Below are 13,198 nucleotides of genomic sequence, written 5' to 3' on the forward strand. Positions count from 1 at the left end.
TGAGAATTGCCAATAAATTCAATGCAAAGTCTCTAGGGATGGTCTTTACTTATCATAAGCTGTACTTAGGTAACAATAATATATACAGAAATATTTATGAATTGTGCACTAAATGCCTTGAGAAACACTGCCCTGATTTGAAAATTTAGTTGATAGAATTGTATAAACTGTATGAACTACAGTAAGTTTACTTTTCACAATATTCACAAGGGAACAGACTTCCACAGTTTTGCTTTAAAACAAAAACAAAGTTTTTTTTTTAATTATCGCTTTGAGTTTTTAAAAGAGCTATTGAATAAATGCCTAATACCAATTAAGTGTGACTCCTGTTTTCTGGTCTCAAAGTGCTGTTTGTAGAGAGTCTCATACTCCTCCTCCCCAATGCTGCCACTCTCAATACGGTGACTGTGTCGGGCCACTGTGTCACGCTGTCGCTTCTTACCCATGGATGCAAACAGCATTGTGATGTCCGGTACCTAGTGGGTAAGAATGTGGTACATGTGATTGAGGTCTAAATGAAGATTTATTGGGAATAGAAAACAAGCTGGCACATAAATCAATCTTAAAATTGGTGGATCTTTACCTTCCAGTAGCTATTGCAGCCTTTGTTAGCAGGGTTTTATGAAACTATAATCATCCATAATACTCAATTTCACACCCGCATTAAAATCTTACCAGCTATCAAGTGATTTCCATATAATTTAGTTTAAGTACTGTAGTATTTTTTGTTGTTTTAATCAGAATTACAGTCATATTATGCTGGCATGTCGACCAAGGCACACTTTTCCTGGATTAGCTGGTTTGCCAGTGCAAATAGAACATACATACAACTGTACTACTCGAAACAGAGGTAGAATGGAGAATGGCAGTCAAAAGGATTTCATAACCAAAAAGCAAATTCGTTGAATTGATATCCCCACCAATATGCTTCTGGACACAAAAGTGCTATATTTGACTCTCAAAAAAGCATTTTTTCAATATACAAAGGGCCATAACTCCGTTATTAACACATGGTGTACAATGCCATTTAGCATGCATCATCCCCTTATCCATATATTTACTCATACCAAGTTTCAATGAAATCCGCCAAAGCACTTTCAAGATATGGCTCCATACGGACAGAAAGACGGACGGACAACGCCAAAACAATATCCCTCCGCCGATGACGGGGAATAATAACCACACAAGTAATGTGGCTGGGCATGGGGATCGAGTTCCCAATCCTCAGATTTTTAGACCAGTACTCTAACAACAGAGCTATCCGGTCCAGTCATCTATTGTTTATAATATGATCTAATGCTGATGAGGAATTGGTAAAGCTCATACAATTGAAAACAACAAGCCAACTATTTAAAAGTAAAGTGACTTCACGTTATTTGGCTCTAATTACATCATAAGAGACAAAGTTTAACAAGAGCACCGCATAACGGGTGCCACGCTCGGCTGCGAAAGCTTGTCAGATTTTTTTTTTTTTTTTTTAGAGGTCACAGTGACCTTGACCTTTGACCTAGTGACCCAACAAGAGATGTGTTTGTCAGAAACACAATGCCCCCTACTGCGCCGCATTGAAATAGAAGAGATCATAACCAGACTTGATCATGAATCTATGGACATAAGTCCACAGGTATGTAATGAACATCAAAGAAATTGTAATTATATCATTTAAAAAAAACTTTGAAAAATCAATCATTTGGGTTATAAATAATCAAAGTAATAAATCTGTACAGTAACTGTGAAAAGAACTTCCAATTCTTGGTAAGGAAATATATCATATGAGATTTATAATTATATAAATTACTTCCTTTGAAAATAATTGTCTGTAACAAATCTCTATTTTTAGTAGCAAATAATTAAAAACCACTATACTGTGACTGTAGATTCACCACTCAAATTGTGCAGCTCCATGAGATACACATGCATGCAAAATATATAAAGTGGCTATGTTCAATATTGAATAATTTTCTCCCTTTCTAAAGCTTATTACTTCCCTTAAATCTGTATTTTTTACCATAGACCGTTAAGGATGACCTTGACCTTTTACCACAATGTGTTTGTCAGAAACACAATGCCGCCTACTGCGCCGCTTTGATTTATTTAACAAAAATATATACGTGGGCAGGTCAGATAACTATGTCGATTTAAAGCTTATTACTTCCCTTGACTTTGTTTTTTCGACCCTTCACCTTGAAGGATGATGTTTACCTTGAAATTTTACCACTCAAAATGTGCAGCTCCATGAGATACACATGCATGCCAAATAACAAATGGCTATCTTCAATATTTAAAAAATTATGGCCAATGTTAAGGATTTAGCACGACGCCTACGGCGGACCACGAGCTGGCTATGACAATAGCTCGGGTTTTCTCCGAAAACAGCCTCACTAAAAATCAGGAATTAACAGCAACATTAAGAACAGCTTTACAGCAAATGAGACTAAACACACCAGCATTACTTTGTCAGCTATGTTTAAGGACAAATAACTCTGGTAAGTGTGAGTGTTTGGGTATGAAAAGTCCATCGTAAACCTACATTTAATTATGATGACATACTTGCCATTTGAATGAAAGGGCTTGAGATTTTTTTAACATTGTATGTGGACTGACCAACTGAGTACCACAAAAACAACTTGTCATCTGGGGTTATGATTCAACATAAACAATGCCTCAAACAATCTAAAAATAATCATTAAACTCTAGTTACACGGTTCACAAATCATGGGAAAACTACAACATGAATAAATATCAGTCAATATATGCCTGGATTTAACATTGAAGGACAAGTATATACCCCCTCTCAAACTTCCTTAGAAGGTGTATAATAAATATCATTCACCATTTACTTGGTTCTCAGACAGGGTGACTTAAATATAAACCATTTGAGACTAAGCTTGCTTTATGATAATTAACACACGTGTCCCTATATACCTGGTTTTCTGCCATATTCGAAATGCTGGCCTCATTTTCAATCCTCATCATCCAAGAGAGGTTGCCACTGGGGGCTCTGATATAGATCTCGGCCCAGTTGGTGCACCAGCAGTTACACACCTCCATATTGAAGTTGGCCAGGTCCACACCCTTTATACCTGTACAAGAGAACCAAGAGGGTTAGAACTGCACAAAGGAACCAGGGGTAATACAAGTGTTGACACACCAAGAAAGTTTCAGCTGAACAATGAAACCAGATGGGTTACCACCGCATAAAGGGGCTCCAGGCATTACAAGTGCATAATGTCATCAGGGTGATCAAAACTGCACTATGGGACCAGGGGAATTACAACAGCACTATGGGACCAGAGGGGTTACAACTACACTATGGGCTTAAGGGAGTTACAACAGCACTATGGGACCTGGGGGTTAATCACAGAACTATGGGACCAAGGGTAGTAAGAACACCACTATAGGACCAGGGGGGGGGGTAAACCTGCACTAAGGGGATTTACAACAGCACTATGGGACCAGGTGGATTAAAACAGCACTATGTGACCAGGGGGTTATAACAGCACTATGAGACCACCGGGGGGGGGGGGGGGACAACCTGCACTAAGGGGAGTTACAACAGAACTATTGGACCAGGTGGATTAAAATGGCACTATGGGACCAGGGGAGTTACATCAGCACTATGGGACCAGGGGACTTACATCAGCACTATGGGACCAGGGGAGTTACAACAGCACAATGGGACCAGGGGTGGGGGTATTTAAGCACTATGGGACCAGCTGCATTACATCTGCACTATGGGACCAGAGGAGTTACATCAGCACTATGGGACCAGGGGAGTTACATCAGCATTATGGAAACAGGGGAATTACTACAGCACTATGGGACCAGGGGAGTTATAACAGCACTATGGGACTAGGGGGTTAAAACAGCACTATGGGACAATGGGAGTTACAACAGCACTATGGGACCAGGGGGAGGGGGGGGGGGGGGGTAAAACAGCTTTCCAACTTCATTTACAACAGCAGTATCACAGAAGGTAGCATTTTTGTTAAATAAAGAAATTGAATGTATTGCAAATTGAACTTGAACAAGAAAACTAACTGAAATTTTAATCATCTTTTAAGCGCAAAACAAATATATTGCATAATTTTTTTTTCTTTCTTTATCACTAACTGATTAATCAATTTGTGTTATGCACTGTAATATAACACAGAAACACTGCAAAGGCCATTTAGCAGTCCCTTGCCGGAGTGCTTGAATTTTGAAATCAGAGTCAGCGGGGCACTTGAAATTTACCTATTAGTGTATATTTCTACAACTAGTCCTTCTTCATATCAAAGAGATATCCTCATCGCAGAATATTTTGAGAGCCGATTTAGGATCCTTTGTCATTGACATGTATCTCTTTACCCAACTAAAGCTTTGATGTATTGGAAAATCGATATTGGCCAATAAGAGCACATGCTTTGCATGAGCAACAGCACTTGTAGGCATACAGTACTTGCAGTAAAATCATGTAGATGATGAGTGACGTAACTGCAAAAAGTGTTTGATTTTGTAACAGTTTTTTTGGCTTTGTTTTCTACCACACTCATCGGAACCTACGGTGTACACCTCAACTATTAATCTCGGCAAGTTACTTAGAAGCCTAATGATGGCAACCAGTTGTAATCCTCATAGAAATTGTGCATTTTATGCATAATATGGTAACATTTATTTGACTGGTAAAGCGTTTTTACAAATTATTGTTTAAATTATTACACACAACTATAAATGTTTTGTTGAATTCTTAAATGAGCATAATTACATTTATATTCCGAAACATGCTACCGATTTTTTAGGCACATTAAAAGTTTTTGCTTCAAATTAACTGTGCTTCATGTATTTCGTGTTCCTTTGTTTCAATAAAAGGCGCGACAATTTTACACACATGTACAACGTCTAGTGGAAAGTGATAAATGTATTTATTGTTGTATACAAACGGGAACAGCACGCCAAGCGTCTTACATGTGTACAGTGTAAACAAGGGACAAAATTGTCACAAAACCAGGTTTTCAATTTGAAAAAGAAAAGTATGATAAAGGGAGACAACTCAAACTGAACTGATTGTTTATAATTAACCCCCTTAGTTTCAAAATAAATATATATTTTTAGTTGTGGCGACCTTGACCTTGGAGATATTGATGTAATTCTTTCGTGCACACTGTCCAATTATGGTGAACAAATGTGCCAAATGTTTTTAAAATCTCAAAATGAATGACATAGTTATGGTAATTGGCCTAAAATTTCCTGAAATCTGACATCTGACAGCATCTCTTAGGCATGGCTTCCTTTTATGTCATAATGATTGCAAATACATGTTAACAAAATTCTGGAGGGGGTGTCAACCTCTAGGATGCTTGACGACCCTGTAATTAGGTCAAAAGGTCAATGAGTGCATTTTGCTTTAAAAATTGAGGTAACATTGCCAAAACTGTGAAATATCAGATACTATTACTGATTTTACCCCTGAACTGACTTAAATTTGATACTTGAAGGGTTATCAAATTTTTTAACTGATTTTAGCTTTTCATAAATAGGTCAAAGTTCATCAAGCGCACTTTTATAACCCGTATAGAACGTAAATTGCAGTGTATGTTGAAACCAACCAAAGATCCATGTATTATATATTTGTAAGTAATTTTTTAATGAGAGATGGATACTTTGATGATTAAAATGAGTATTTCTCTGTTGTATCTTAAGTGAATGTTCCTAACTTTATAAATTATGTTACCTAAATTAAAGGAAAACAATGTTCATTTTAAACTTTTCATACTTATTGCGTTTCATAATATAACAACTAATTATAATAAGAACCAAAATTAATTCTGCATTATCCTATCAATACAATTACGAGACTTTAAACAATTAAAGTATAGTTACAAGTAAACATGCGTGATCTACGTTACAGTCTAAATATATGTATTGTTTACATGCATATTATGCTAGTACTATTTTTAATAAAATAATATACTCAAATAGTATACTCTAATAAAGTTCTTAATACTGTATGTTCTATAATGGTATATTCATGCAAGAAAAGTTAGTTTTACTTCATCTAATTAGTATTAATTGCAATAGATATGAATAATGTAAAACATAAATTATTTTACCAAAAGCAGTGATCTATTTAGTAATATATTTCAAAATCTTGAATTACCATTAATAAAAAAAATGTTCATCTGACTCCAATGCACTATTATGACCTACTATATCATCGTGCTTAAGATAATATCGGTCTTGTGTGATAATTTATTTAACATACGTTCACATAAATTCACAGTTTTGTTCCAAAACACGAATTACTATAGCAGTATATGTACCTCCTTATCTTTTATCGTTTACAATCATTATCTAGGGTTAAAAACAGCCATTCACTTAACATGCGCATTCAAACAAGCATCCTTGGTCAGATCGATAGCACTTACATTGTGCTGTACTACACTTGGTTTGACAGCCACATGATACTAATTGGACACATGCTGCAGGGACCTTTGGTTTCCTCATCCATACCGGTTTCAATGAATTTTCTTCAAGTTTCCATGCGCCATTATTAAGAGGATCATAAGGCTGAAAATCCTTATCTGTAGCATTTAGCCATATCTTTGCCTGTTAATTTGATTTCTAATGTTAAGTTCAAGCGCATCATTTGTAGGGGGTAACAATTTCAAACTCTTCCTGGCTTTCAAAAATAACCGATATCTACATGTGTCAATGTTTTGATGGGTGGTCCTGACAGCAGCCATACAGCACACACAGAATTTTGGAAATTGCTAGAGCATCACCATGTCAACCAACACCCTCCAATGTATCAGGTTGTGCGATATACTTCACCCAGGCAGTTTTCTTACTTATTCCATTTAGAGCAGACGTGGTGTCGCATCCTATCAATGCGTGAAACCCCAAAATGTTCCTAGTTTTTCAGATATTGTGTGCACAGGATAACATATTCTTTGTTTGCCTGTACCATATATACCTCGGCGTCAGCTCCAAGGTAGTATATAAACAATAGCAGAACGTTAGTGTCTCAACAATATACTTCTAAACGTTTGTAGCCTCTATCAATAGCGTCCTTTGAGTGCAATATTATCCACGTATCTGCCTCCTCGATATTTACACATAGGTTTATCTCCTACCACCTCCTACAACTATAGTTGATCCTGCTGGAAGATATTCTGATTGTTTTAGCAATTCGTTTGAGAGAAATTCAGCAAAGCCTGCTTTATTGTCATCATTTGTGATATACTGTTCCCATATTTGCTGAAGAGGAACGTTTGGACGGCCTATTCTTTGGGCTTTAATGAACTTCATAAGGGTGTCACTCAGGGGCAGTTACTCTTCATGAACTTTCAGTTACAAAGCCTGGCTATTTTCTGTATTGGGGTTTCTTTACAAGCATGAAGTCAAAAGGGATTAGATCAGCAGTATAAGATATATGCAGTTTAAACAGGATGAAGAATGTACACTTAAAAACAATGAAATACTATACTGAAATACACAAATGGGTTTCAGTCTTTTTTTAAGCGTACGTTGTACTTCATTTTATATATATATATATATATATATATATATATATATATATATATATATATATATATATATATAATGGATCCTTTTAATTTTTATTTTTAAATATGTTTATAGAGTTAGCAAAAATTAGCAAAAACTATTCCATTGTTTAAAAAATACTTTTTGAACATAATATTTTATTCTATGATTTTCAATGCCAGTTGTCATGTTTATTTTGGCATAAAAGTGCACTAAATGACCTTTTGACCCATATAAGTGAACACTAGAAAAGATAGAATTTTAATTAGATTCAAGCATGTCATTTTAAGACAATATTATTGCCTTAAACTTTTCAATTTTGGTTATAAATCACAATTAGATGTATTTAATCTCTTTAACAACTGAAAACTGTACCTATTGACCTTTGACCTACTAGTAATTAAAAGGACGTCGAGCACATAAAAAGAAGCCATGCCTAAAAAATGCCAACCAACTTTTTTCCAGGCACATTTCTCAGATTTTTAGGTTAACTATGGCCAGGACAAGCTCATTTATGTTACGAATGCAACGATATCGATTAAACAACACCTTTGTTCAGTTGACTAGTTTTAATGACATGATTACAATATATTTTGCCTCCCAATAAATATCACACAAATGAAATCGAATGTACATGTATAAAGTATTCACTAACAGATCTATATAATGTATTATGCAAGTAAGAGAGTGGGATATAATGGCCGCAGCGTTAACCAGAAACAGCCGTTGGTAACCACGAGCCCCGAAAAAGATTGGATGATACACTCGTGGAAGTTGGCTGCAAGAAAATTATGCCTACCGGGGGTGGAAGAGCACACGTTGAATTACCGATGTGAAGTAACAACGCTATAGTAGCAACACCGCCTACCCAAATAAAAATGCTCTTGATCATCAAGCGACCAGGCCAGGAAAAACCATTTACTTGATTGGGCTAGACCTAGCTCTACCAGTCGCTTGACATCTTAATATCAATGATCGCTCCACTTGCGATCACACTTTACTTGATTGCTACACTTGCGATCACACTTTACTTGATCGCTACACTTGCGATCACACTTTACTTGATCACTACACTTGCAATCACACTTTACTTGATCACTACACTTACACCTGCGATCACACTTTTACTTATCACACTTTTACTTGATCGCTACACTTGGGATCATACCACTTTTTATATCAATGGTCACTTGACCATTACACACTTTTTAACTCGGACATTTAATACCAATGGTCACTTGACCATTACACACTTTACCAATGGTCACTTGACGATACCACACTTTTTAACTGGGACATTTAATACCAATGGTCACTTGACCATTACACACTTTTAAACTCAGACATTTAATACCACCGACATTTAATACCAATGGTCACTTGACCATTACACACTTTTTAACTTGGACACAACTCGGACATTTAATACCACGGACATTTAATACCAATGGTCACTTGACCAGTACACACTTTTTATCTCGGACATTTTATACCAATAAGCGCGATACAAGTTTTTTCCCTGCGGCATTGCTACTATTTTTAAAGTTTGACCTTTAAATTAGGTTGCCCTCGCAATGAGTTGCTTCAGCGAGACTGGCCCGTGTGCCCAGTCATTGTTTAACACCGTAATTCATGTGACTGACCCGTATTCAGGGATCGCCCCAAATTATAGCTTATTAGCTAAATCAAGACATAATGTACCGTAGTAACAGATTCCCCACTAACACCGCACCCCGCTTCGTTGTTTGTATTGAAGGAACACTTTATGAAACATCTACCCCAAAATCAAGAAATAACACTACCTGGATAAGGAATCGGGTAAAGTCCTCCATTGATTCCCGTTGCTTCCGTTTTCTGCCTTGAGGAATTTCCACAGATTGCTCGAGATATAATTGTAAACGTTTGTTTTTGACGATAATAACACCAGCACAGGCAGTTAACAAAAGGCGGAATGATGTCATATCACGTGGTACAGAAATTGCATAATTCTATAGTACTAACAATCTCGAACAAGGCAATCCATACTTAACGAAACAGACAAAGTAGTCCGTAGTCGTATCTATAGAAACCAGTGCACAACAATCGTTTCCGCGAAAATAAATGTTATTAATTTATATTCAGAAATTAATAAGTCTTATGGCCATTTTTGACCTTTGAACTCAAAGTGTGCCCTTGACCTTGGAGATATCGAAGTAATTCTTTCGCGCGACACACCGTCTAATGATGGTGAACAAATGTTCCAAATGATTTTAAAATCTCACAATGAACGACAAAGTTATGGCCCGGACAAGCTTGTTCCACCCGTCCACCCACCCGCCCGCCGACATTCGCTAATCTAATAACCAGTTTTTTCCTTCAGAAAACCTGGTTAAAAAACTCAGTGTCCCGATAGGACATTATTTCATCAAATCTTTAGTCATATATGCTTAAATTCATTTGATACTTAATAAAAATGGAGAATGTGTTTATGAAACTCTTGAGTTTTTTTATCCTAAATATTTATCAGGCATTGCTTTTAAAAATAGAAATTGCGGGATTATCGGGCAAATAATAGGAACGGTAAAAATTAAGTACGCAGTAATTGAGTTTGGTTGATAAGGATGTGTTGGGAAATCACTCGAGTCCGGATTATATGTAACTATGCCTGAAAGGTTTAAAGCAATTAAAAAATGTTATGAATGACTTTATAGCCTTTTTTTTCCCTTGAATATTCCTAACACATCAAATAACGTCAAAAATAAAACATAACAAGAGATGTGTTTGTCAGAAACACAATGCCCCCTATTGCGCCATTTTGAAGCCATATATTTGACCTTTGACCTTGAAGGATGAACTTGACTTTGACCTTTCACCACTCAAAATGTGCAGCTCCATGAGATACACACGCATGCCAAATATTAAGTTGCTATCTTCAATATTGCAAAACTTTAACCAAGGTTACAGTTTTGGGACAAAATGAGTTACAGAATGACAGACAGACAGGCCAAAAACAATATACCCCCAATCATTCGATCCGGGGGCATAAAAAACATGAAGGCATGGGCAGGGGTGCCCTCCGGAACCAACCCTTAATGGCCCTGGGGCGTCTGAAAATAAATCCTGTGGAAAGCATTGGATCTTACAATTAATTTACATATGCTTCTTGTAAAATGAGACATAACCCATAAAGTGACGTACCTAAAATTAGAGATTCGAGAGGCTCACTCTCAAAGAGCCCAGGTTGTTTGTTTAGTGAGGCACCAGTCTGCACAGCCACATCCTGTCCTGTCAGGTCAAGACCCAGTGTAGTGTCGTCCTGGGATGTGCGTGACATCAGCGTTATGTCATCCTGACTGGAACATCGGCTGTCGTCTACACAGCTAGTACTGCGACTGAACACAACAGCTGACCGATGCCTTCTGCGCCCAGACTTTGGCTCCCTTTGGTCAATATGTTGCTAGAAAGGTAAAAAACTCATGACCTATTTGATATGTTTGAGAAACAATTTAATAGCAAGGTTCATTCTACATAAACACGGTAACCATACCTTTTATTTAGCTCAGCTTTCCTTAAACACTAACTACATGTATTACAAAAGTTGTATTTGAATTCATAACAAAAAAGAAAGTTGGTGTAGCATCAACCATACCTGGTACATAGCCTGGCACTTCTCACAGACATCCAAATTTGCTGCCTTATTGCCACTACCACTGGTTGTGATGGTAACCAGTTTGTTACCTAGCAGCCAGGTCTGGCTCTGACCTCCAGCCAATAAGAACTCAGCCATATGGGATCTAAAAATTATACAATAATATACTCTTACCTGATAATAAATAGGGCAATACACAAAAAACAAGCAAATTCATTGAATTGATATCCCCCGCCAATATACTTCTGGACACAAAAGTTTTCTGGACGGATGGACAACGCCAATGTGCATCATCCTCTTATCCATATATATACTCATACCAAGTTTGAATGAAATATGTCAAAGCACTTCCAAGATATGGCTCCAGACACACAAAAAAGCATTTTTTTAAGATACAAAGGACCATAACTCCTTTATTATCCAATGGTGTACAATGCCATTTGGCGTGCATTATCCTCTTATCCATATATATACTCTTACCAAGTTTCAATGAAATCTGCCAAAGCACTTCCAAGGTATGGCTCCGGACACAAAAAAGCATTTTTTTAAGATACAAAGGGCCAGTTATTAACAGATGGTGTACAATGCCATTTGACGTGCATCATCCTCTTATCCATATATATATACTCATACCAAGTTTCAATGAAATCCGCCAAAGCACTTCCAAGATATGGCTCCGGACACAAAAGTGCCGACCGGCCGGAAACGGCCGGACGGACAACACCAAAACAATATCCCTCCGCCTATGGCGGGGGGTAACAACATGTAAACAAAGGAAAACGGAGTATACCTTAAAACCTATATATTTACATCTATATACGATTTTAGCAGCTTCTTTTGCACATTTTTACTGGTAATAGGGGGAATTGGAAGAGGTCTTATGAACATTAGGAAAACAAATTATTAAAAACTTTAAAGTCAGGATATATACAAAGACTCCAATGACTATAACCAACCCCCACCTATGTGGCAAAGCTGAGAAGTTTCCAAAGGTGTATCTGGCCATCATGTCTGTGCAGGTTTCTGTGAGCTCCCGGTGGAACTGTGCCAGCTTCTCATCTACTGGCGCGTGCACATCACTACGGGAGATGGCAGAACCAGACTGCATACGCCGCCGACTGAAAGTGGAACACATTTGAGCCTTGCTCTGTGGAAAGGGGGTTCAATTCAAGTGTGTAAAGTGTGGTCCCAAATTAGCCTGTGCAGGCTACACAATCTTGGGTTCCATTCAAGTGTGTAAAGTGTGGTCCCAAATTAGCCTGTGCAGTCTACACAATCTTGGGTTCAATTCAAGTGTAAAGTGTGGTCCCAAATTAGCCTATGCAGTCTACACAATCTTGGGTTCAATTCAAGTGTGTAAAGTGTGGTCCCATATTAGCCTATGCAGTCTACACAATCTTGGGTTCAATTCAAGTGTGTAAAGTGTGGTCCCAAATTAGCCTGTGCAGTCTACACAATCTTGGGTTCAATTCAAGTGTGTAAAGTGTGGTCCCATATTAGCCTATGCAGTCTACACAATCTTGGGTTCAATTCAAGTGTGTAAAGTGTGGTCCCAAATTAGCCTGTGCAGTCTACACAATCTTGGGTTCAATTCAAGTGTGTAAAGTGTGGTCCCAAATTAGCCTATGCAGTCTACACAATCTTGGGTTCAATTCAAGTGTGTAAAGTGTGGTCCCAAATTAGCCTATGCAGTCTACACAATCTTGGGTTCAATTCAAGTGTGTAAAGTGTGGTCCCATATTAGCCTATGCAGTCTACACAATCTTGGGTTCAATTCAAGTGTGTAAAGTGTGGTCCCAAATTAGCCTGTGCCGTCTACACAATCTTGGGTTCAATACAAGTGTGTAAAGTGTGGTCCCAAATTAGCCTATGCAGTCTACACAATCTTGGGTTCAATTCAAGTGTGTAAAGTGTGGTCCCAAATTAGCCTGTGCAGTCTACACAATCTTGGGTTCAATTCAAGTGTGTAAAGTGTGGTCCCAAATTAGCCTATGCAGTCTACACAATCTTGGGTTCAATTCAAGTGTGTAAAGTGTGGTCCCA

General features: G+C 37.5%; 1 protein-coding gene across 4 annotated transcripts in view; it reads right to left on the reverse strand.

Annotated features, from left to right (window-relative positions):
* Positions 1-13,198, reverse strand: part of LOC127866258 (tuberin-like) — a 133,673-nt gene that overhangs the window by 29,485 nt on the left and 90,990 nt on the right. For all 4 annotated transcript variants that reach the window (XM_052406691.1, XM_052406690.1, XM_052406689.1 and 1 more), the window contains exons 26-30: positions 12,118-12,273; positions 11,156-11,300; positions 10,705-10,963; positions 2,926-3,083; positions 311-476 (exon numbers count right to left, since the gene is read on the reverse strand). In XM_052406691.1, coding sequence (XP_052262651.1) covers positions 311-476; positions 2,926-3,083; positions 10,705-10,963; positions 11,156-11,300; positions 12,118-12,273 — 884 coding nt within the window. The remainder of the gene's footprint in view (positions 1-310; positions 477-2,925; positions 3,084-10,704; positions 10,964-11,155; positions 11,301-12,117; positions 12,274-13,198) is intronic.

Source organism: Dreissena polymorpha, chromosome 2, assembly GCF_020536995.1.
Source record: "Dreissena polymorpha isolate Duluth1 chromosome 2, UMN_Dpol_1.0, whole genome shotgun sequence".
Classification (NCBI taxonomy): domain Eukaryota; kingdom Metazoa; phylum Mollusca; class Bivalvia; order Myida; family Dreissenidae; genus Dreissena; species Dreissena polymorpha.